General features: G+C 57.7%; 7 protein-coding genes across 7 annotated transcripts; 3 read left to right on the forward strand and 4 right to left on the reverse strand.

Moving 5' to 3' along the window:
- Nucleotides 1-2092: 2092 nt before the first annotated feature.
- JDV02_001234 (Phosphodiesterase I) lies at nt 2093-7002 on the reverse strand. Its single transcript, XM_047982144.1, has 3 exons — nt 6409-7002; nt 2474-6354; nt 2093-2421 (listed from the first exon to the last, which is right to left on the reverse strand). Exons 1-2 carry the CDS (start codon nt 6921-6923, stop codon nt 4245-4247), a joined length of 2625 nt encoding a protein of 874 aa, XP_047838106.1. The 5' UTR covers nt 6924-7002; the 3' UTR covers nt 2093-2421; nt 2474-4244.
- Nucleotides 7003-7106: 104 nt separating this feature from the next.
- Nucleotides 7107-7984, forward strand: SDC1 (COMPASS (complex proteins associated with Set1p) component). Its single transcript, XM_047982145.1, has 3 exons — nt 7107-7355; nt 7439-7647; nt 7701-7984. Exons 1-3 carry the CDS (start codon nt 7179-7181, stop codon nt 7771-7773), a joined length of 459 nt encoding a protein of 152 aa, XP_047838107.1. The 5' UTR covers nt 7107-7178; the 3' UTR covers nt 7774-7984.
- Nucleotides 7884-8890, reverse strand: RPS13 (ribosomal 40S subunit protein S13). The gene is made up of 4 exons (XM_047982146.1): nt 8603-8890; nt 8495-8527; nt 8337-8383; nt 7884-8261 (listed from the first exon to the last, which is right to left on the reverse strand). Exons 1-4 carry the CDS (start codon nt 8802-8804, stop codon nt 8088-8090), a joined length of 456 nt encoding a protein of 151 aa, XP_047838108.1. The 5' UTR covers nt 8805-8890; the 3' UTR covers nt 7884-8087.
- Nucleotides 8891-9268: 378 nt separating this feature from the next.
- JDV02_001237 (uncharacterized protein) lies at nt 9269-11788 on the reverse strand. Its single transcript, XM_047982147.1, has 6 exons — nt 11658-11788; nt 11565-11590; nt 10347-11504; nt 10028-10292; nt 9761-9972; nt 9269-9704 (listed from the first exon to the last, which is right to left on the reverse strand). The coding sequence occupies exons 1-6, from the start codon at nt 11683-11685 to the stop codon at nt 9678-9680; spliced, it is 1716 nt and encodes a 571-aa protein (XP_047838109.1). The 5' UTR covers nt 11686-11788; the 3' UTR covers nt 9269-9677.
- Nucleotides 11789-11971: 183 nt separating this feature from the next.
- On the forward strand, nt 11972-13693 carry OGG1 (DNA-(apurinic or apyrimidinic site) lyase). Its single transcript, XM_047982148.1, has 3 exons — nt 11972-12256; nt 12307-12646; nt 12704-13693. The coding sequence occupies exons 1-3, from the start codon at nt 12126-12128 to the stop codon at nt 13463-13465; spliced, it is 1233 nt and encodes a 410-aa protein (XP_047838110.1). The 5' UTR covers nt 11972-12125; the 3' UTR covers nt 13466-13693.
- Nucleotides 13694-13910: 217 nt separating this feature from the next.
- On the forward strand, nt 13911-18222 carry prp10 (U2 snRNP component prp10). The gene has a single exon (XM_047982149.1). The coding sequence runs from the start codon at nt 14029-14031 to the stop codon at nt 17659-17661; it is 3633 nt and encodes a 1210-aa protein (XP_047838111.1). The 5' UTR covers nt 13911-14028; the 3' UTR covers nt 17662-18222.
- Nucleotides 18223-19243: 1021 nt separating this feature from the next.
- JDV02_001240 (uncharacterized protein) lies at nt 19244-19600 on the reverse strand (the record flags this gene model as incomplete). Its single annotated transcript, XM_047982150.1, has 1 exon — nt 19244-19600. The coding sequence occupies one exon, from the start codon at nt 19598-19600 to the stop codon at nt 19244-19246; it is 357 nt and encodes a 118-aa protein (XP_047838112.1).
- Between the last annotated feature and the right edge of the window lie 396 nt (nt 19601-19996).

Below are 19996 nucleotides of genomic sequence, written 5' to 3' on the forward strand. Positions count from 1 at the left end.
ACTGAAAGGAAACTTCAAAAGTGGCGAAAGGGCGGGCGCAGATGTCGACGCAGGAAGAGTGGACGCGGTGTGTGACACGGGAGGCCACATGCGTCACTCGACATGACGACTACGAACTTTTTATTGGGCAGGCGCTGATATGGGAGTTGTGATGGCGTACATCATGGCAGCCGCAGCTCTTGAGGTCTTTTTACAGCTTGTTCTGCGCTTGGTGGTTTGTTTTGGCGGACAACTGCGGTAACGGTGCAGGGACCGGGAAAATCCGCGGCGACAGGAGTTTCTTGGCATTCGCAGTCTGCTTCAAATTCGTTGGGAATGAGGTTGCGCCTTGGCGACTTGATGAGCTGTGCATTTGTCTTCTCTTCTTGTCATTTTATGTTCGATACCAGGAAAGGGATGTGCTAGAGGCACACTGCGAATGGTGACGAGGGTTGCAGCGGGCAGCCATCTGGTCGGGAGGGGGCCATGCCCACCCTGACTGGAGGACGAAATAGATGTGCCATGTAGCTCACAATGTGGACTACACTCACTACACTGCACGGTGCTGATGGGCACCGCGAGGTGCTGAAATCGGTGAATGTCTGGATCGCTGTGAGCCAGCCTGCATACCCGCTCCACCACCACGGCTGGGCATGTGGCGGTCGTGCCACGGAGCACATATAGGAGGCGTCAGAGTAGACCGGCCTACGTAATGTTGTTTCTACGGCTCGCGCGTCGTGTATGCAGTTTGCATGTTTGTCTGTTGACGGGTGGGCCGTGATATTGGGCCGCGTGTGCGTCGGACGGGAGGGCCGCATCGTGGTCGGCCGGTGTCATGGATTCAGTTCAGTCCACGGGGGGGCGCGCCGTCTTTGTCCTTTCTCTCTCTCTCTCTGGCGGCGGCGGCGGACGGGCGGACGGGCGGGCGGCCGGACGGGAAGTCACATGGGGCGAGATACAACATCATATGTGACGACGGCGGCGCTCTCACTCTCACTCTCTCTAACTCTCGAGACCAGCAGTTTTTGTTTTCTTGCGTACATTGCGTATGGAGTACTACTGTACATTGCACAGGACAATATGTGCACATTACACACACACGCGCGGCCCGAAGGTCATGGATGGATGGTTGTGTCGCTCCAAGGCGGGCGAGGAGGAGGCAGCAGCAGCAGCAGCAGAGCTACGGAGATGGAGAGAGAGCGCGAGATGGGTCGGTCACCGGGGCGGCGCACGGGGAGGGGGGGGCCGCATTTTGGGCCGGCGGGTGTGAGTTCGCCGTCCCGCGAGGGCAGGCGGACGGGGGTCTTGTAGACGTACTTTGTAGTACGTAGTGTGTATATATGTATGTAGGTATGTACTTTGTTCGAACTTGTGTTGGTAGTATGTATGTGGGCTGGTATAGTACTGTACTATGCGTGCGATATGTAGCAATAGTAGTAGCGTATGTAAGAATAGGTAGGTAGTGTGTGCACAATCGGCGGCGGTGCTAACTAAATGTAGAGTCAGTCACTAGGACCTCTGCGCTCGTGCACGCACAAAGTCTCGTCGCGAGGAGGCCCGAGGCGGGATTCTCGAGGCACCCTTTCGCTGGTATCGCAATGCGCCTGTGCTTGGCCGCCCAGGCTGGGGCTGTGAGGTTGCCATATCGCAGGTAAGGACCTGTGCTGCTGCGCGCTCCCCACTGCTTCCCCCCCAACCGCCGCCGCCGCCATGTGTGCCCGCGGGAGGAGTGTTGGCTCTGACTCCGCGTTTGACGACAGGTACTAACCCATAGGTACTCAATCTGTGGGCTCTTGAAGTCTGCTGGCCTGATCCTCCATGCATACCGTACTCTACCATTTGCTCTGAAAGTGCATGTCCTCTCCCTGTCGCTTCAGACCTTTCTGCTCTTGTCTCTCCCCTCCCCACCCCTTAGTACTCCCCAACGGCCAAGCCCAAGCAAAGGTCCATTGGGATTCCGAGATTATCATATTTTTTTTGCACATTCGGGGCTGCTGCTGCTGCTGCTGCTGCTGCTGCTGCGACCGTCGACGACGACGCCCGTGTCACTACCGACACGCCCCCCTCCCCATCAGGCTGCTGGCGCTCGGTACGCCCCCCCACCCCCGGGCATCCCCTTGTGGCGCGCTGGTTGGCGTCCCAGCACCCTGGTCCCCGCGAAGGGCAGCCTGGAAAGCAGGCGGGGGGGGCCTTCTGAAAGGTGATGGATTCCTTTCCCCCCCTGGCGGGCTGGCGGGGCACCACCACGCGCCCCGCCCGTCGCGGCGCTTAGGTGCGTACCGCCCGCGAAATCGTCACGCACCATGTTCGCCGCGACGTGGTGATTGGCCATGCGCGTCGACGCCCTAGCCTTCTTGTCGTTGCTTAAGCGCCGTGGTGTTTCTCTCTCCATCACTGCCGAGCGGCCAAGCCAATGTCGTCGTCCGCTGGAGGGCAGACTTTCTAGCTCAGAGTCAGAGTCAGAGTTAGAGCCAAGAGATGGAAGGGGACCTGCTGATGCCTGCGCCTTCGGGTGCTTCTGACGCGGGCTTCCATTGCTGACCGGGCAGTGCCACGAGGCAAAGGCAATGGAATGGTTGGACTGAGAGGTCCTCGGGGAGGCGAAGCAGAGAATCGGGCCCTGCCGTTCATGCCATGGGTCATGATTGCCCAGGACTTTGTTGACGTCGTCCAGCCCGGCAATCGACGGCTGGTTGACAGAGAACCGAGGCAAAGCACCATGGAGCACACAACCGCTTTTGCTCATCCTTCCCCCCCGGTCAGGCAGGTCGTCTGGTCCCATTGTGATCACATCGCCAAGTCCTCCTTGCGGCAACGCTTGCCAGCGCCACCTGTTCCCGTCCTGCTTCCAGTGACGGACGATCCGCGTCCACTGACCGCACTAGGCAGCACATGGCACGGCACTCTCGTTCCCTCCTGCTCGACCGACCGTCACAAACTCGAAGGGGCGGGGGGGGCGAAGGAGACGAACCTGTGGCTTCTTCGTCGACGCACCAGGACGACTCGGGCCCCCGTTCCAACCGAACCGAGTCCACCCCCGGTCGCCTTGGACCTCACGAGGCGTTCACCACAAACAGTCCGTCTTATGCCGGCAACTGGCTCTTGCATCCTGGCACTCTCTCGTCACGGCGTTGCGGCCGCATGGCACCGACACCGCACCCTCAGCTTCTCTATCCGTTTAGGCACGAGCCCCCCCCGCCCCCTTTTCCCCATCCTCGCGCCTCCGTCGCATGGATGGGGGACTCGCGCGGGAGGGTCAGGACGGGGCTCGTTGCTACACTGAAGTGCGCAAGAAGAAACCGTCTTGGAAATGGCCTGTTGTGCGGCCCAGACGACGTGTGATGACACGGCAGTCGGTGCCTTGGGGCTATAACATGACGTTTATAGCGTATGAAGAGTACTATGTCCTGCAGTGATTTGACCATCTCATCTCAGTCCCATGTCCCGGGAGATGTCACAGATGGGCCCGTAACCTCTTGGCGTAGTACTCCGTACTATTCACCGACACGGATGGATGGAGTTGATTAGTACGTACCCCGGTCTCGACGCCGTGAAACGCGGGCCCATCTCATCTCCATGAGATTGTCGGGGCGTTTCATCTCGCGGAGCGGCCCCTTGTTACCAAAACGGGCTTCAAATCTCGCGTGTTCATGGCAAGGGCCCACTGATCCTGTTTCCGACCTGCCATCGAATCTTCTTCGACAGGTTCTAATTTTGGTGTCGAGAGCCGCCAAGTCGTGCGTGTATTTGTCGACCAGGCAGAGAGAGAGGTGTCAGCTCCCACGACCCCGTCGGCATTCAGGCGGGTGTTGCAATTCGCGAGACGGGGAGACCATCTCTCAGTCGTGCGTGGCATGTTCTCTTTTTCTTTTCTTTTCCCCTATTGCAACCTGGTCCGTCTGGACTGGACAAGGCCAGGGATCTCGGTCAAATCTCCCTTTGTGCTCCGGATCGCAGTTGCAGCAGTGTGAAATTATCGGGCGCTTCCAAACCTTGCCGTGGCAATATCGATACGAATCAGGCCGCCCCGGGACGCAGGATGCAGCGACCGCTGCAGAACGCTACTGCATTCTCTCCGTGAAGCGCACTTGTAAACTCGTCGGTCCAAAGCAACTCGTATGCGAGGTCCACACCACATGCGACGCGGCATCCTCCGTCGAACGGCTCCGCAGCGACACAGCCTCTCCAGCTCGGCGGGGGGGGTCAGACGGGCTCGCCGAGCACGCTGCAGCTTTCCCAAGAGACCGATATGAGCAAGGAATTCGCTAAACCACATCTCTCACCTCCTTGGCGACAGCATTGCAGAGCGCAACCTTGACCCCGGCGCCCGTGAGAACGTGGATCCAAAGTCGCTGAGTGTCACTCAGCCGGTCATTGGCGCTCTTCACCTCGGCGAACATGACTTCGCCCCTCGGCGCCCCCGGTGCTGTATCGCGTAATAAGCTCTTCCCGCGCGAGAGTCGCGGCGTACTCTCGCCGCCATGGTTGTCGATGGCGCGGCCGTCTGCAGGTCGCCAGAGGAGCAGATCCGGCACGCCCCCGCCGCGGTGCTTGTACTCCTGCGCCATGACCTTGCAGATGGCCGCCAGGGCGCTCCCTTCAAAGCACCGCACAAGCTCAGCCATGTCCTCCACGGCAAAGTCCCAATTGAGGCCTACTGTCGCTGTTCTCTTCTCGTGCTCCCTCTCCCACACGTCGCGCAGTAGACGCTCGCCCTCTCCGTTGGCGATCTCGACAAGGCGGTGGTTGATTTCTGACGCTCGCGCGGGGAAGAACGCGTCCGTGTGTAGATCGAGCGGGCATGTCTGATATGCTGTCTGGAACACGTTCGGTATGTAGAGGAATAGTATGTCGTAGAAGAGATACGCGAAGAGAGTGCGAATAATGCCCCCCTCGGCGTGGTAGCCCTTCCAGCCTTCAGCTCGGAAGTGGCTCAGGCACATGTCCTCCACGCTGCATTCACCGTCGGTATCGAGCTCGTCCAGCCAAATCGTTTTGGTCGACGCGGCGAGAGCCCCCGGTTTCGGGGCCACGTCTCGCTTCAGCTGGATGCCCTCGACGGTGATGTCTATGGGCTCTGCGAGGCGAACATGGCCAAAGTCGTGTTGCAGTCGCCTCGGTATGTGTAGCTTCTTCTCCAGTTTGACCAGGCGCTTTTGTAGGTCATAGTGATGTATAAGGTGACAGTCGGGGTCTTGTAAACCAGCTTCGCATGTGGCGACCGCTATGTGTTTCCAATGCCTCTTCAAATGATCTGCGCTCTTCGATGCGCCGTTGTCGTCGAGCTGTGCCATGTAGTGCTCCTCTAAGAGAGCCTTGCGCTGATACCAAGCCCCACGTCGGGCAAGGTGAAAGAGCCTTTGGTCGAGCAACTCGTTGAGCAATTCATACTCTCGAGTATGTTCCTTCCGTCGACCCAGCACGTACATGGCCTTGAGAATAATTCTTGTGTACGAGTGAGCCGGGTTGAACCTACGAAGGTACGCACCCTCGCCCATCTCGTACACAGTCCTTTCTTTATCGTGCTCCTCGACGACATATGCCTGCCACCGAGGGTACACCTTGTCGAATATGTCGATGATTCTCTGAAAGCCAGCCTCGGTTGGGGGCCCGTTAAACTCTAATATGTTATCCACTTCGGCTTCTAGTCGTATTGCAGCCTCAAACTCCAGAAGATGATCTCGTGAAGCAAAGATGGTTGAGGTCCGGCAGACAATATACTCCGGAAAGTTTCTCCTCGCAATTTTGGCCAGGATGATGGTCGTGAGAGACTTCTCTGTCCACTCCGTCGACCGATAGAAAACGAGGTGGACTCGCTCGAAAAGCTTGAACACGAGAGGGGATAGGCGAATGCACGGACCGAGAATATCTAGAATCTTGTTCAGGAAGTGCTGTTCACGGTTCGAGTCCTCTCTGCGAACCTGTTTCCGGTCTAGAGCCTTGACGCTGTCCGAGTCCTCAGAGGCGTTCGAGTCGCCGCTGGTATGCCTGTTAAGTCCCAGGGACATCAATCCGGCTTGATTCTGGCTCATCCGGCAGAGGCCCTTGATGAAATCGGCCTTGTTGTGACCCTGCACCTTTGCGCTTTTCGCGAGTGCTTTCAACTCATCGAGATAGAGCAAAGAGGCGGCTTCTTCAACCGATGTCAGCTGCTCTTGAGAGGAATCCGCAAATGTGTATGTCTCCCCTAAGCTGAAGTCCTCAAGATCGAGCCCGGGTATCAGGTCGTGAGCATCTGTAGCGTCGCTTTGTGGTAGCATTCTGGGATTCTGAAGTGACTCTATGGCCGTCTCCGGGTCAGAGACGTCTGCATAATAGCCCAGGCGGCTGGTCCGATGCCAAGCTGCAGTTTTGCGCAGAAACAGGCGTACGTATCTTCCAACACATCAGCAACGGAGGTCTTCAAATGAGATATCTGCGGCTTCTTACAGATACTGAGCCTCGTAGCCAAGCGTCTTCCATTGACTGAACACTGCCAACTCCTTGCTGTCAAACAGCTGTGACTCCTCCTCGAGTACGGTATCGAGAGCCAGATTGAAGGCATCGACGTATATTGAGCTGCGTCCCTTGATCCAGAGAGGCCGGGTCGTACCGATAGCCTCATCGGCCTCTGCGCCGCTGCTCATCTGGGAAGACTTGAGGAGTTCATATTCCTCGATTGCGGTGTCGTCGGTTTCTGTCGGTGGCAGGACGTTCTCCACGTCAGTTGCCCGCGAGTTCCTCGCAAACTCGTCATCACCGCCAAGTTCTTCTCTGACCTCGGCTTGCGCCCTCGTGTCCTCTTCCGTGGAAAATTCACCGGACCCCTCTGATGCCGAGTCCTTGATTTCATCCCGTCTCTTCTGCCGCTTCGCAGGACGATCCAGACACGATTCGCCGCTTGCGACGGGCACATTTCCCTTCTCCTTTTCGACGCCCGGGAGCCTCCTCACAAAGGCATCCATTGCTGCTCTCCATATAGGCAAGCAGTTCCGAACGTGCAGTGGAGGCGAGCACGAGGGTGTGATGTGCGCTGGAGACGCGAGCCAACGCTGGAACTCCAACGCGAAGTCAGCTGACCGCGTTAAAGCGCCTTCCACCACTTCCACGCTTCGCGCAGGGCCGCCCGAACTTCATCCGACACGTCGAGAACGACTGCCAGTCGCACTTTCCCTCGGCAAGCGGTATCAGACTTTCCTCGTCAAGGCACTGATATCGCAATGGCGGACGAGTCGGCAAAGACAGAACACGCCAGCGAAGCGGCGCAGGCTCCCGCGACCAGCGACGCGACCGGCTCTGGCACCCCAGCGCCTCAGACGCAGCCTGCAGCGCCCGCCGACACGCAGACCCCCCAAAAGGATATTGTCATGTCCGACGCGCCAATTGATCAAGCTGCGGTACGGCCATGAACCTTCGCCTCGGTCAAGACTCCAAAGCAAGTCTTGCCTACTTAAACAACCTGCTGATGGCCCGCAAACAGTCCCCAGCTCCAGCAGCAGTTGCGCCCAGCCCAGCCGCAGCAAGGACGGGAACTCCTGCGCAAGGCTCGCGGGCGCCCTCGGTTCATCCAGAAGCAGGTGTTACCATGCCTTCAGAAGCCGCACCGCACGGCGATCCGACTCGACGTTATTTCAACAGTAAGGTGACTGGGGTACTGCTCGAGGGTATGAAGCAGTTGGCGAAGGACCAGTACGTACGCTCGCACGCCAGGCCAGCATGTTTCCCTCGCTCACAGCTCGCAGACCCCCTGATCCTCTACGGGTACTAGGCGAATACCTTATTCAGAGGTCCAAGGAACTTGAGGGGACGAGCTAGTGCATTTATACGTGCAAGGGTGGAGGGCACATCGGTTGCATGAGCGGGCGTTACAGGATGGGATAAACGGAAAAAGCTCCAGAGATACCCCTCCGGCAGCAACAAGAGAGCAACGAGAGTAACGGGACACTTTGATTGTAGCCAGGGGCCTTCAATTATGGGCCTGTGGACTACTTCTCGGCCTTGCAGACCATGGAAACACGCATCATGCTTCTCTAAATGCAGGTTTTCCGTAAAAGTTTCCCCCAACTCCGAGACCAGGGTTTTCACCGCTCTCCTCCGGGTGCAGCATTCCTTCTCCAATTGTTCGCCCTTTATGCGACAATGGTGCTGGCGGTGGCCGACTCGTACTTCCAGGTAGGGGGCAGCACGCCGACGGTCTTGTAGTAGCGGGCGAGACGGTGGATGCGGGACTCGATGAGAATGAGGCGGAACTTGGAGTCCTTGTCCTTGCGGTTGCGCTCGAGGTGCTTGCGGACAGCGACAGCCTAACGCGGCAGATGTTAGATCGAACTCTCTGCCACAGACGTGGCCCATCCGAGTGCAATTGACAATCTTCATACCTTCTTGATCAACATGTACAGATCCTCAGGGAGCTCGGGAGCAAGGCCTGTTCAAAGTCTCTCTGTCAGTCTTAACCGTACAGAGGCATTGGAGATGGGATCCCCATGGAATTGTATATTCTCCACGTCTGTTGTTTCTTCGATTCAGGGTACCGTACCGTTCGACTTGAGGATTCGGAGAATGCGGTTGCCTGTGATTTGATGGTCAGCCCAGGTACGTCTCGCACCTCCCCCATCGCCTCCTCCTATTCCAGGGATATCCATACCAGTCACAATCTTGACCTGGGCAACGCCGTGGGAGTCTCGCAGGATAACGCCAATCTGCGAAGGAGTAGCGCCCTTCCTGGCGAGCTTGCAGATCTGCTCGACGACCTGCTCAGGGGTGGTCTTCAGCCACGCCGGCGCGGAGCGCGAATAGGGGAGCGCGGAGGCAGAAATGCCCTTTCCCTTGCTGTGAAGACGGCCCATGTTGTCGGTGCTGTGGTGGTGCTGAGGGTGAGAAGTTGCTGTAGCGTCGCTCGGTCGCAAAGTTGCAAGATCTCGTTGGGGTTGTGTGGAGCTGGAAATTTTCGCTTAGTTAGGGCAGAGGGATGAACTGGTGCGCACGCAGTCTTGCGGAGCCCCACGTACTTGGTCTTCACGTGATAAGTCACGCTTTTTAGCGCCGCGCCCCAACCAAGTTCATGGCCCAAATTCGAGAACCACGGCGCGGCCTTCTTTTCCCTTCCCTCAGACGCGCGCCTGCCACACACAGCTTGTCCGTTGCGGCCACCGACCACTCGGGCGCGGGCCGGGCAGTGTAGCGCTGCCCGGCTTTGTCACAGTTTCGAGGTAAGTTCGCAACTTGTTCTCTCATTTACACCTCCCCAACCAGCATCTACAATGATGATAAAGCACATTTACTTTTATTTCTGGTACCTCTTATGCTAGGGCTCTCGGGCTCGATGAATGAACTGGACTTCTGATCACCAATTGCACCTGATCTCATTTGACTTTCTGGCTCATCCCATCGAAAGTCACTGGCTGACATGTCAAAGGAAACAGATTTTGCGTCGAGGGTATTTTAGGCAATCGACACAAGATGTATTAGAGCTGGACATTCCTAGATATCCGCCAAATGCCATCCATCTGCCGATTTCCGTCCAAGCATCGCCCGTGACATGTGCGAAGCAACTCGCACGATACCATCCCCGCCTTACGTTTTGTTTTACATGTGGTTGATTGTCAGACAAAGAAGAGGCCACCGACTCCCCATCGTTGGTTGCCTTCTGGCCCATACCCAAGCCGTCTCGCGCTCCATTTGCCCCACGAAATTGTGTCATGGGAATGCTCGTCAGCATCCTACCAAGCACCAACATCAAAATTCTCCTATGGTGATTGTCAGCTTCGTGAACGATCGCGCGGGGTTTCATGGGTGAGTATACCTCAGGGAAATAGGTCGTGACGACGGTTCTGTCGGCGAACTTCCGTCCAGCCAAAGCATTCAGCGCTTCATTGGCAGACTCGGCCGTCTCAAACTTGACAAAAATCTTGCCGACGCCAGCAGACTGTCGGCTACCACCAGAAGGTCGGGGAGCCTTGAGCTCCAGTACCTTGCCAAACTTCGCACACTCGTCGCGAATATCATCGCAAATTTCTGCAACGTGTTAGTGGGTATATTCGCACACGTAGAATCGACATGTCTGGCTTACCTTCGTATTCGTCATCGTCCATGAGCTCCTCCGGAGTGACCATGTTCAGCATCTGAACGACGCGGCCCTTATTGGTCTCATTTGCAGACTGAGACGCGAGGCCACTGATGGCCGTGATGCCAACATCGAAGTTGGCGACCTGGGTGGAGCCTGAGCTAGCCTTCATCACCTTTAGCTTCTTACCTCCGACATCCATGCCGTTGAGAGTGTTGAGAGCAGGCTCGGTTGCCGTTGCCGGGTCGAGGTATTCGACAAATGCGATTCCCTATCTTGATCAGTTGACATGTCAAATTGCCGGTAATGAGCAAGGCGAACTCACTCTAGACTCTTGTGTATTTCGGTCTTTGACGAGGGCAAATGCCTTGGGCTTTCCGAAGGCGGCGAGCAACTCGATAACTTGGTCGTCGGTAAGGAACGAAGGAATGTTTGTGACGCTCAGCTTGTTCAGCGTATCGGGTACATGGCTGGAAACAACATCCGGATCATGGGCGACTTCCTCTGGGACGGCGGCCATAACGTAGTCTTGGGGTCGTCTTATGACCAGGCCGGCTGGCTCTGTCGAGCCGTTCATGGCGTCATCTGCCTCCATCGAGATCCCATCAAAGGCAAGCGCAACAGTGGCGTCGGAGGAATCCTTGAACTCCAAAACAGCAAATTTTCCTGAGCTGGAAAGTTGGCAGCCAACGCAAGGATCATGGTTTTCCACGACATTCAGCCCGTTCATCTGAAGATTGAAGAAGGAAGTGAGACCTTCCTCGGTCGTCGTGGGCGCAAAGTTGGAAACGACGAGGCGCTTGGATTGGCGGGAGTTGCTTGCTTTCAGGCCAGCACTGGTTACCTGACTTCCAGGCTGGTTCATCATGGCCTGGAGCTTGGAGGGGTCCATGGGTTGTTGCCGGGGCGCGCCGGGCAGTGGGAACATGCCGGATAGCTTGGCTTGCTCGGCCGTAACCATCTCATATCCAGGCGGCTTGATGTCCCACTGGGTCAGGCGTCTCTTGCGCTCCAGAATAGGTATGACGTCGGTCAAGTCAGGCGTTGGTTCCCGCTTGACGGGGGGGGTGATGCTGCGCCGGGGCTCGTTTCGGCCGAATGCACCGTCATCACGTCGGGGCTCACGCCCAGCACCTCTCCGACGGTCGTCAAATGGGTCTCGGTCTCGTCGAGGGTGTCTGTCGTCGTCATCGCGTCGCGCATCGCGGCGAGAGGAACCACGATCGCGGTCCCATTCGCGGTCTCCTCGGCGGTCACGACCAGAGTAGCGGTCCTCTCGCTCGCGATCGCGGTGGCTTCGGCTCGACGAATAGGCGTCTGCATCCGCATCGCCGCGGCGATGTCCGCGATGGTCGGGAGATCGCGAGCGTCTACGGTCGCGGTTTCGGTCACGTTCCCTATCACGGTCACGTTCCCTGTCGCGGTCCCGTTCGCGGTCACGGTCACGAGGGCGATCGCGCCTATCGTCTCGGTCTCCGCGGGGCTGGCTAAGGGTCAGATCGGGGGAGGGAGTTATGTCGACGGTCATCAGAAGGGAACGAACAGGATAATCTCTGCCTCTCCGCCCGTCTTTGGGGAAAAAGCGACGTTAGCCATATTCATCAACGCGGCAGGACGGGTTCAGCTCCAAACATACCTCGGGACGAGTAGCTATCGCCGTTCATGATTCGCGATGCCTTGCCCGGATGGCAAGAGGTCGATCAGGCACTGCGCGTTGATGGAAACCAAGGGCGGCCGGCGATGCGAGCGATGAAGTGACATGGGAGGTTTCAGGCCACAGGCATTTCGCAGCTTGCGGACGAGGCTGGAGCTTTTTGCAGCGACTGCCACTAGTCCGCTTCGGGCGTGGCCTGTCAAACAGGTGCCCCGGTGCAGGCGCGGTTGGAGCCTGTTCCTGCGGCTCGCACTAACGAATGGGTACGTACCGCCAAGTGGTCATTCAGAGGCGGACGACCGACCAGGGGCGGCCCCGGAGATCCAGCAAAGACTCCATCGGCAGTTGGCTCATTGACCATTTTCCGCGTCGTCCCAAGGCAAGGGCAAGGGCATTCCATGAATCTTGTGCCTTTGATAATACAGCCATTGAGCCTTGGGGGACCATCAAATGGCCATGGGGACACCCATCAAGCGGGTTTCCGAATGGCGCAAGCTGCCTGTTAGCCTCACGGAACTCAGCATCGACACGACTCTCCGCTGCGGACAGTCCTTCCGGTGGCGCAAGATTAACGATGAATGGTTCGTGCTCTTACGTTCTCGCCATCACACCACGTTCTCACAAGATTCAGGATATGCACACTGCACGGGCGGATCCTCGCTTTGAAGCAGGACCCGCTTCACCTTCATTACAAAGTGACCTGGCCAGACGCATCGCCATCATTGCAGCGTATCATCCCGGCATCGCGAGGCTCGGATGGTAACGATGATACTGAAGATCTTCTTCGGCGATACTTCAGCCTGGACTTGGACCTTGGTGCTCTGTACAGACAGTGGTCAGATGCAGATCCAAATTTCTGCAAAAAGGCCCCTGAGTTCACTGGCGTGCGCATTCTCAGTCAAGACGCCTGGGAGGCGTTGATTTGCTTCATTTGCAGCAGTAACAACAACATTAGCCGAATATCTCAGATGGTGTGTAGCTTGCATCCGAACTGACGCTGCGTTCCATGTCAACTGACAATGGGATAGGTCCACAAACTTTGCAGTAATTATGGTCCATACATCGGCAAGGTTGACGATGAGGCTCTGCACGATTTTCCTAGCCCTGATGCCTTGACAGGGAAGCAAGTTGAGTCCCAGTTGAGAGAGCTGGGTTTTGGTTACCGAGCGAAGTACATTGCAGAGACTGCGAGGGTTGTCGCCCGAGAAAAGCCGCTTCATTGGCTGGAATCGCTTCGGAACCCTGACCACCAAGGTCCCAGTGACTGGATGGGCAAGGAAGCCCGGAAGGCGACGTACAAGGAGGCCCATGAGGAGCTCCTGTCTCTGACCGGAGTTGGTCCGAAGGTCGCAGACTGCGCTTGTCTCATGGGTCTAGGATGGGGCGAGTCCGTTCCCGTCGATACTCACGTGTGGCAAATTGCACAGCGGGACTATAAGTTCGGCAAGGCAAAGTCGAAAACATTTAACAAGGTCATGTACGATGCTGTCGGCGACCACTTTAGGGACATTTGGGGCAAATACGCTGGCTGGGCACATTCGGTGCTCTTCACCGCAGATCTTCGCGAGTTTTCTAAGCAAGCGGTCAAGGAGGAGGAGAAGGAGGGCAGTCTGATGATGGTAACGACCGAATCAACGCTGATGAATTCCGAGGAACTGCGTGGCACGCGCAAGAGGCGCGCAACAACCAAGGTTGAGGTGAAGACGGAGGTCCAGACCGTGGGCGCCGAGCACGGGCTAGCGACAGAGGGAGTAGCAGCAAAGCGAAGGAAGACCAGACGTACCCACTGAGTCAGGCATACGTTTCGATCCTCAACGGGCCCCCTTTGCTCCTATTCGTGTTTCCGCGCGCAATGTTCAAAACGTCCCTACTCGTTACACGACGCAGCATTGTGGTTCATCAAAGTACTTCGTACTTTGTAGAGAGCTAAATGGTAGGACGGAAGAGATCGGGCTGCACCGTGACCCAAGGCCTTGTTTAGAAACACCAAATATCAATATCTATGACCATAATAGGGCTAAAGTCGACATTATCCTGGAGTTGGCATTCACTCATCCGCCTTTATAGTGATTCAGTGATGTCCAGGGTATGGTGGGTTGCTGACCTGGCTTGCCGCAGCGAGCGTTGGGCCTTTCTGCCAGCTGCGCACCCACACGGCTAAACATCGGCAGATAAGCCAGCTTTGAATCCTCGACTTTTTGCCGCCTCACTTCCTCAGGTCTGGGCAAAGCTTCTCTGCAACAAACCTCGCCCCCCCTCCCCGCGTCAGCTGCCCATCCATGTGCGACGGCATCACCGAGACCTCCCCTTGCAGCTTGGAACCGGGATGAGCTTCGGGAATCGCTGAGTCAAGATGTCTGACGCGGATTTTCGAGCTGTCACCAAGAGCCAGCAGGAGCGGAACGCGGCTGCGGCGGCCAAGAAGGGCTCGCGAGGGATCGAGGCTGCCGCCCAACGCACCGACTCGACGCGCCAGAAGCTCACCGACAACGCAGACAGAGACCTCTACGAAAAAGATGCTGGCGACAAATATGCTGGATACCACACTTCCCTTCCCATGGGTGATGACGATGATGACGCGCCTGAAGACACCACGCGCCGCCTCGTCGGCCAGTACACGGCTTCCCGAGAAATGATTGACGAGTTTGCTCGCGGCGATGGTGTTGAAGAGGAAGACATCCTGGCAAACCGAGGCGAGAAAAGCGGCCGCATCATCGACCGCGAGACCGACTATCAGAAGCGTCGGTTCAACCGTGTCCTCACGCCGACAAGGGCCGATCCGTTCGCGGAGAATCGACAGGCCGGGGCTGCCGAAAATGGCACGACGTACCGCGAGATCATGGAGAGTCAGGAGCTCGACAGGGAGGAGGAACGCGTGCGACGCGCGATTCAAGCCAAGCAGGCCGAGAACGAGGCGACCGAGAATGGCGAGCTCCGACCCACCTTGCAGCATCCTGACAAAGAGAATGAAGATGCTGGGTCTACAGAAGCCGTCACTGCTGGTCGAAAGCGCAAGAAGAGATGGGACGTCTCGTCGGCCCCCAACGATGAAAAGCCCCAGGCCGAGGCTGCCGCCGCGCCGACAAAGCGATCTCGGTGGGACGAGATCCCTACTTTACCCGAAAAGCAACGTTCTCGATGGGATCAGGCACCTTCAGCGACGCCGATGGCCAACTCTGGCCAGGCGACGCCGGCACCGGCTTCTCAGATCCCCAGCTTACCCGTTGCGTTTGGGACCGATGCCGGTCGTAGCTTTGGCATCAGCGACGAGGAGCTTGACCTTCTCCTCCCAGGAGAGGACCAAGGCTACAAGATACTGGAATTTCCCCCTGGATTTGTGCAGCTGCGAGCGCCATCACATCGGGCCATGGCCACTCCTGCGCCCGCGAGTGGTTTCATGATGCAGGATCCGGACCAAGTGCGTCTTGGCGGTGCCCCGATGGCCGCAGAGATCAGCGGTGTCGGTGATTTGCAGTTTCTGAAGCCTGAAGATATGAACTACTTTGGCAAGCTGAACGACGGCGCCGACGAGAGCTCCCTGTCCGTGGACGAATTGAAGGAGAGAAAGATCATGAAACTTCTCCTCAAGATCAAGAACGGAACGCCACCGATGCGCAAGACTGCACTACGACAAATCACCGATAATGCACGCCAGTTTGGCGCGGGGCCATTATTTGCTCAGATCTTGCCTCTGCTCATGGAGAAGACCCTCGAAGAGCAGGAGCGCCATTTGCTTGTCAAAGTCATCGATCGTATCCTGTACAAGCTGGACGATTTGGTTCGGCCATATGTGCATAAGATCCTCGTCGTCATCGAGCCGCTGCTCATCGACCAAGACTACTACGCACGAGTCGAAGGTCGAGAGATCATCTCCAACGTGGCCAAGGCGGCGGGTCTCGCGACCATGATTAGCGTCATGAGACCGGACATCGACAACGTTGACGACTACGTGAGGAACACCACTGCGAGAGCATTTGCAGTTGTGGCATCTGCGCTTTCTATCCCGGCTCTGCTCCCGTTCCTTAGAGCGGTATGCGGAAGCAAGAAGTCGTGGCATGCCCGGCACACCGGTGTCAAGATTGTCCAGCAGATTGCTATTCTCATGGGCTGCGCAATTTTGCCACACTTGAAGGGCCTGGTCGACTGCATCGCGCCGAACCTGAATGATGAGCAAACAAAGGTGCGCACAGTGACCAGTCTCGCCATCGCTGCGCTGGCTGAAGCATCCAACCCATATGGTATCGAGAGCTTCGACGAAATCCTCAACCCTCTCTGGACGGGCGCGCGAAAGCAGCGCGGCAAGGGCTTGGCCGGATTTCTTAAAGCCGTTGGCTTCATCATCCCGTTGATGGATGAGGAGTACGCCAACTACTATACGACGCAAATTATGGAGATTCTTCTGAGGGAATTCTCGTCGCCCGACGAAGAAATGAAGAAGGTGGTTCTCAAAGTGGTCTCGCAGTGCGCAGCAACCAAGGGAGTGGCCGCCAACTACCTCAAGGACCATGTTCTGGACGATTTCTTCAAGAGTTTTTGGGTGAGACGTATGGCGCTGGACAAGCGCAACTACAAGCAAGTCGTGGAAACAACTGTCGACATTGGCCAGAAGGTGGGAGTGAGCGAGATCCTTGAGAGGATCGTCGACAACCTCAAAGATGAAAGCGAACCTTATCGCAAGATGACGGTCGAGACAATCGAGAAGATCATCAGCAGTCTGGGTGCGGCGGACGTGGACGAGCGCCTGGAAGAGCGACTTGTGGATGGCATTCTCTACGCGTTCCAAGAGCAGACGGTTGAGGACATCGTGATCCTAAACGGATTTGGCTCCGTGGTCAACGCCCTTGGAGACCGTTGCGGTCCCTTCCTGCCGCAGATTACGAGCACTATCCTGTGGCGCCTGAACAACAAGTCGCCCACGGTCAGACAGCAAGCGGCGGATCTGATCTCTCGCATTGCCATGGTCATGAAACAATGCGGCGAAGACGAGCTGATGGGCAAGCTTGGCGTGGTGCTCTACGAGTACCTCGGCGAGGAATATCCAGAGGTACTCGGCTCCATTTTGGGTGCGCTACGATCAATTGTTACCGTCGTGGGCATTGCTCAGATGCAACCACCCATCAAAGATCTCCTGCCGCGTCTCACCCCAATTCTCCGCAATCGTCACGAGAAGGTGCAGGAGAACACCATCGATTTGGTCGGACGTATCGCGGATCGCGGACCCGAGAGCGTCAACGCGCGAGAGTGGATGCGCATCTGCTTCGAGCTCCTGGACATGCTCAAAGCACACAAGAAGGGTATCCGGCGAGCCGCCAACAACACATTCGGTTTCATTGCCAAGGCCATCGGCCCCCAGGATGTCTTGGCCACGCTGCTGAGCAACCTCCGAGTTCAGGAGCGACAGTCGCGAGTCAACACGGCCGTCGCCATCGGCATCGTCGCAGAGACCTGCGCGCCCTTCACCGTGCTTCCTGCGCTTATGAACGAGTACCGGGTGCCCGAGCTCAACGTGCAAAACGGCGTGCTCAAGGCGCTGTCATTCCTCTTCGAGTACATTGGCGAGATGGGCAAGGACTACGTCTATGCTGTTACGCCTTTGCTCGAGGACGCGCTCATCGATCGCGACCAGGTCCACCGTCAGACTGCAGCGTCGGTCGTCAAGCACATTGCTCTCGGCGTCGTGGGCCTTGGCTGCGAGGATGCCATGGTCCATCTCCTCAACCTTCTGTACCCGAACCTGTTCGAAACAAGCCCGCACGTCATTGATCGCATCATCGAAGCCATCGAGGGCATCCGCATGGCTGTCGGACCCGGCGTGGTGCTCAACTATGTCTGGGCCGGCCTCTTCCACCCGGCCAGAAAGGTCCGTACGCCGTACTGGCGGCTCTACAACGATGCCTACATCCAGGGCGCAGACTCCATGGTTCCATACTACCCGAACCTGGAAGAGGAAACGTTGGATAGGTCGGAGCTGGGTATTCTGCTGTAATTTTGGGGAGTGAGCCGGATCGAGGCGAAAGGCTCTCCGTCGGAGGGAAAGGTGTTATGGACATAATGTATGAGTTCGGGGAGCCGGAAAGATCGGGGGGCTATCTCGGGGGCTGCACGAAGATGGCGCGGCATGGCATTCGCAACCGGCGTTGGGATTAGGCAGCCTGTTATGTAGAATGTTTGTACAACGTACCTACGATGTTTTTCTTCCTCGAGGTGCAGCGAGCCCCCTGTCCCTCTCCCTTTGTGTCGCGTTGCGCGGCCTCGTTGGTGGTCGCATAGCCAAGGCAGGACTGTCATGCTGAGAGCTTTTGCCTCGTCGTCATTTCTTGCGCCTTGTGTCAACCTCGGCTGCCTCCGAAGAATCCGTCCGTCCCTGTGGAGGCTCAATCAACCTGCCCAGCCTGTCTGCGCCCCCCCCCTTCCTTCCGTATCTGGCCCGCCCGCGATCAAGGGGGGCCATGCCATGCCCATGCCATGCCACGGGTCGTACAGCAGCACCAGCAGGAGCAACAGCATGGAGACTGCACAGGATAAGATGGCAGATGGCAGCGCAGGATGCCAACGTTACTACCCTTTTTGCAGCAGTACCACCACCACCACCACCACCACCACCACCATCATCATCACCACCACAGGATGACGGGGTAATAAATAAGGCGAGGCAGGGCACGCAGGGCAGGCACGCCCCCCTCCACACCCCCCGGTGAGGATTCATTCCAATGCCATTCCCCCGGAGAGTGACACCTACGTCATGCGTCTCGCACGCTGGCTGGCGTTGCGCTGCCCCAGTGCAGTCGCCGCGAGCCATCATCCATCCCCTTGTTCGTGAGGGTGAGTGAAGCACGATCCGGATGACTTGACTTGTGGTGCTTGCCTTGCCTTGCCTGCCTTGCCACCCTCTTCGCTGGGCCACCGTCTCATTCCTCACTCAAGCTTTCTCTCACCGTGAAACCCCCTTCACCCTTCCCCCCTATATCGCCACCACCACCACTCCCCTAGCTCGGGCAAGTGCTTCCCCTTGGTCAGGCGCCGGCAGGGTGCAAGGCCGCCCAGCAGCACAGTACGGCGCGTTTGCGGTACTACTGGTACCGACTGTGAGTACAGCGCTTGAGGGCCCTGCTGCGGTGCTGTGTATGTGCTGTGCTGTGCTGTGCTGCACGTTCTTGGCCTTTGGTTTCGGGCACCGAGACATACATACAGGTGTGTGGTGGACGGACATGGACAGGCGGACGGATCGATGCAAAGCCCCCTCCCCCCCCTCTCCTCCCCTTCCCCTCCACTCAGTCCTTGTCGTCGTCGTCGTCGTCGTCGTCGTTGTCGGCAAGCTGCGGCAAAGAAGCAACAGACAAGCATTCAACGGCGTCAGCGGAGCGTAATTTGAACGGGCAGGCCAGAAACAGGATGGCGTGGGCTTGTCAGCACACCACACGCAGACGCAGACGCATGCACGCACGCTCGCAGTTCACTCCGACATACAGTAGTACGTGCCGTTCTGCGCGGCGCCGTGTCATGCATCATGCACCTACACGTCGCCCGCTGGGATGCATTTCCAGGCGGCGTCGCTGGCGGCGGCAGCGCTACGGCTGCTGGGGTTTCCTCCATGGGTGGCTAATTCCCGCAGTGGCCGCCGCCACGCCGCGCGCCGCCTCCCGGCAGCATGTATGCACGACTTTGTATGATGCAACGGCCGACTGACCGCAGCTGGAGAGAGGCGGACTGGCGCGCCTAGCCGTCTTCTTGACCACTGTCGCAAGCGATGCGGGATGACGCCTCGGCTCAGCTCCAACGGGCAAGACAAGGTGACCCCAGGCCTCGAGGTCCATATCGTGCAAAGGTATCAACGATGCGCCCGCAGACGCCGTTGGAGCCAGATGCGACTGCGGCGTTGGCAATTGCAACCGTTGCCGAAAATTGTTCGCGACGGACGCGCTCATAAACTCTGAGCCCGTGGACGAAGCGACCGAAGGCGGTGCGACAACCAGGCGAGTCGGCGCTCGAACAGGCACCGCTGCCACTTGTTGGCGCGCCACGCGTGGTCGCCGACGGGCAAAACAAAACGGCTCTCATGCCGTCCGTTCGACAGGTGTTTGCTTCTTTGAACACTGGAGTCGTCGAGCAAGCAAGGCTGCTGCTGCTGCTGCTCGTCCGAGGCTGGTGCGCGCACACTGGCTGGAATGAAGGATAGCGTCACGCCGATATCTGCCGACGCCGGCAGACGCAGACAGGGCAGCGGCAAGCGGCGGTATTATCCGTTCCCCTTTTCTTGACGCCAAACAACAGCCACGATTCTAGGGGGCGCCGCCCCGTTGCCGTTTGTCTCGGCGGCTCTG

Source organism: Purpureocillium takamizusanense, chromosome 1 (genome assembly GCF_022605165.1).
Source record: "Purpureocillium takamizusanense chromosome 1, complete sequence".
Classification (NCBI taxonomy): domain Eukaryota; kingdom Fungi; phylum Ascomycota; class Sordariomycetes; order Hypocreales; family Ophiocordycipitaceae; genus Purpureocillium; species Purpureocillium takamizusanense.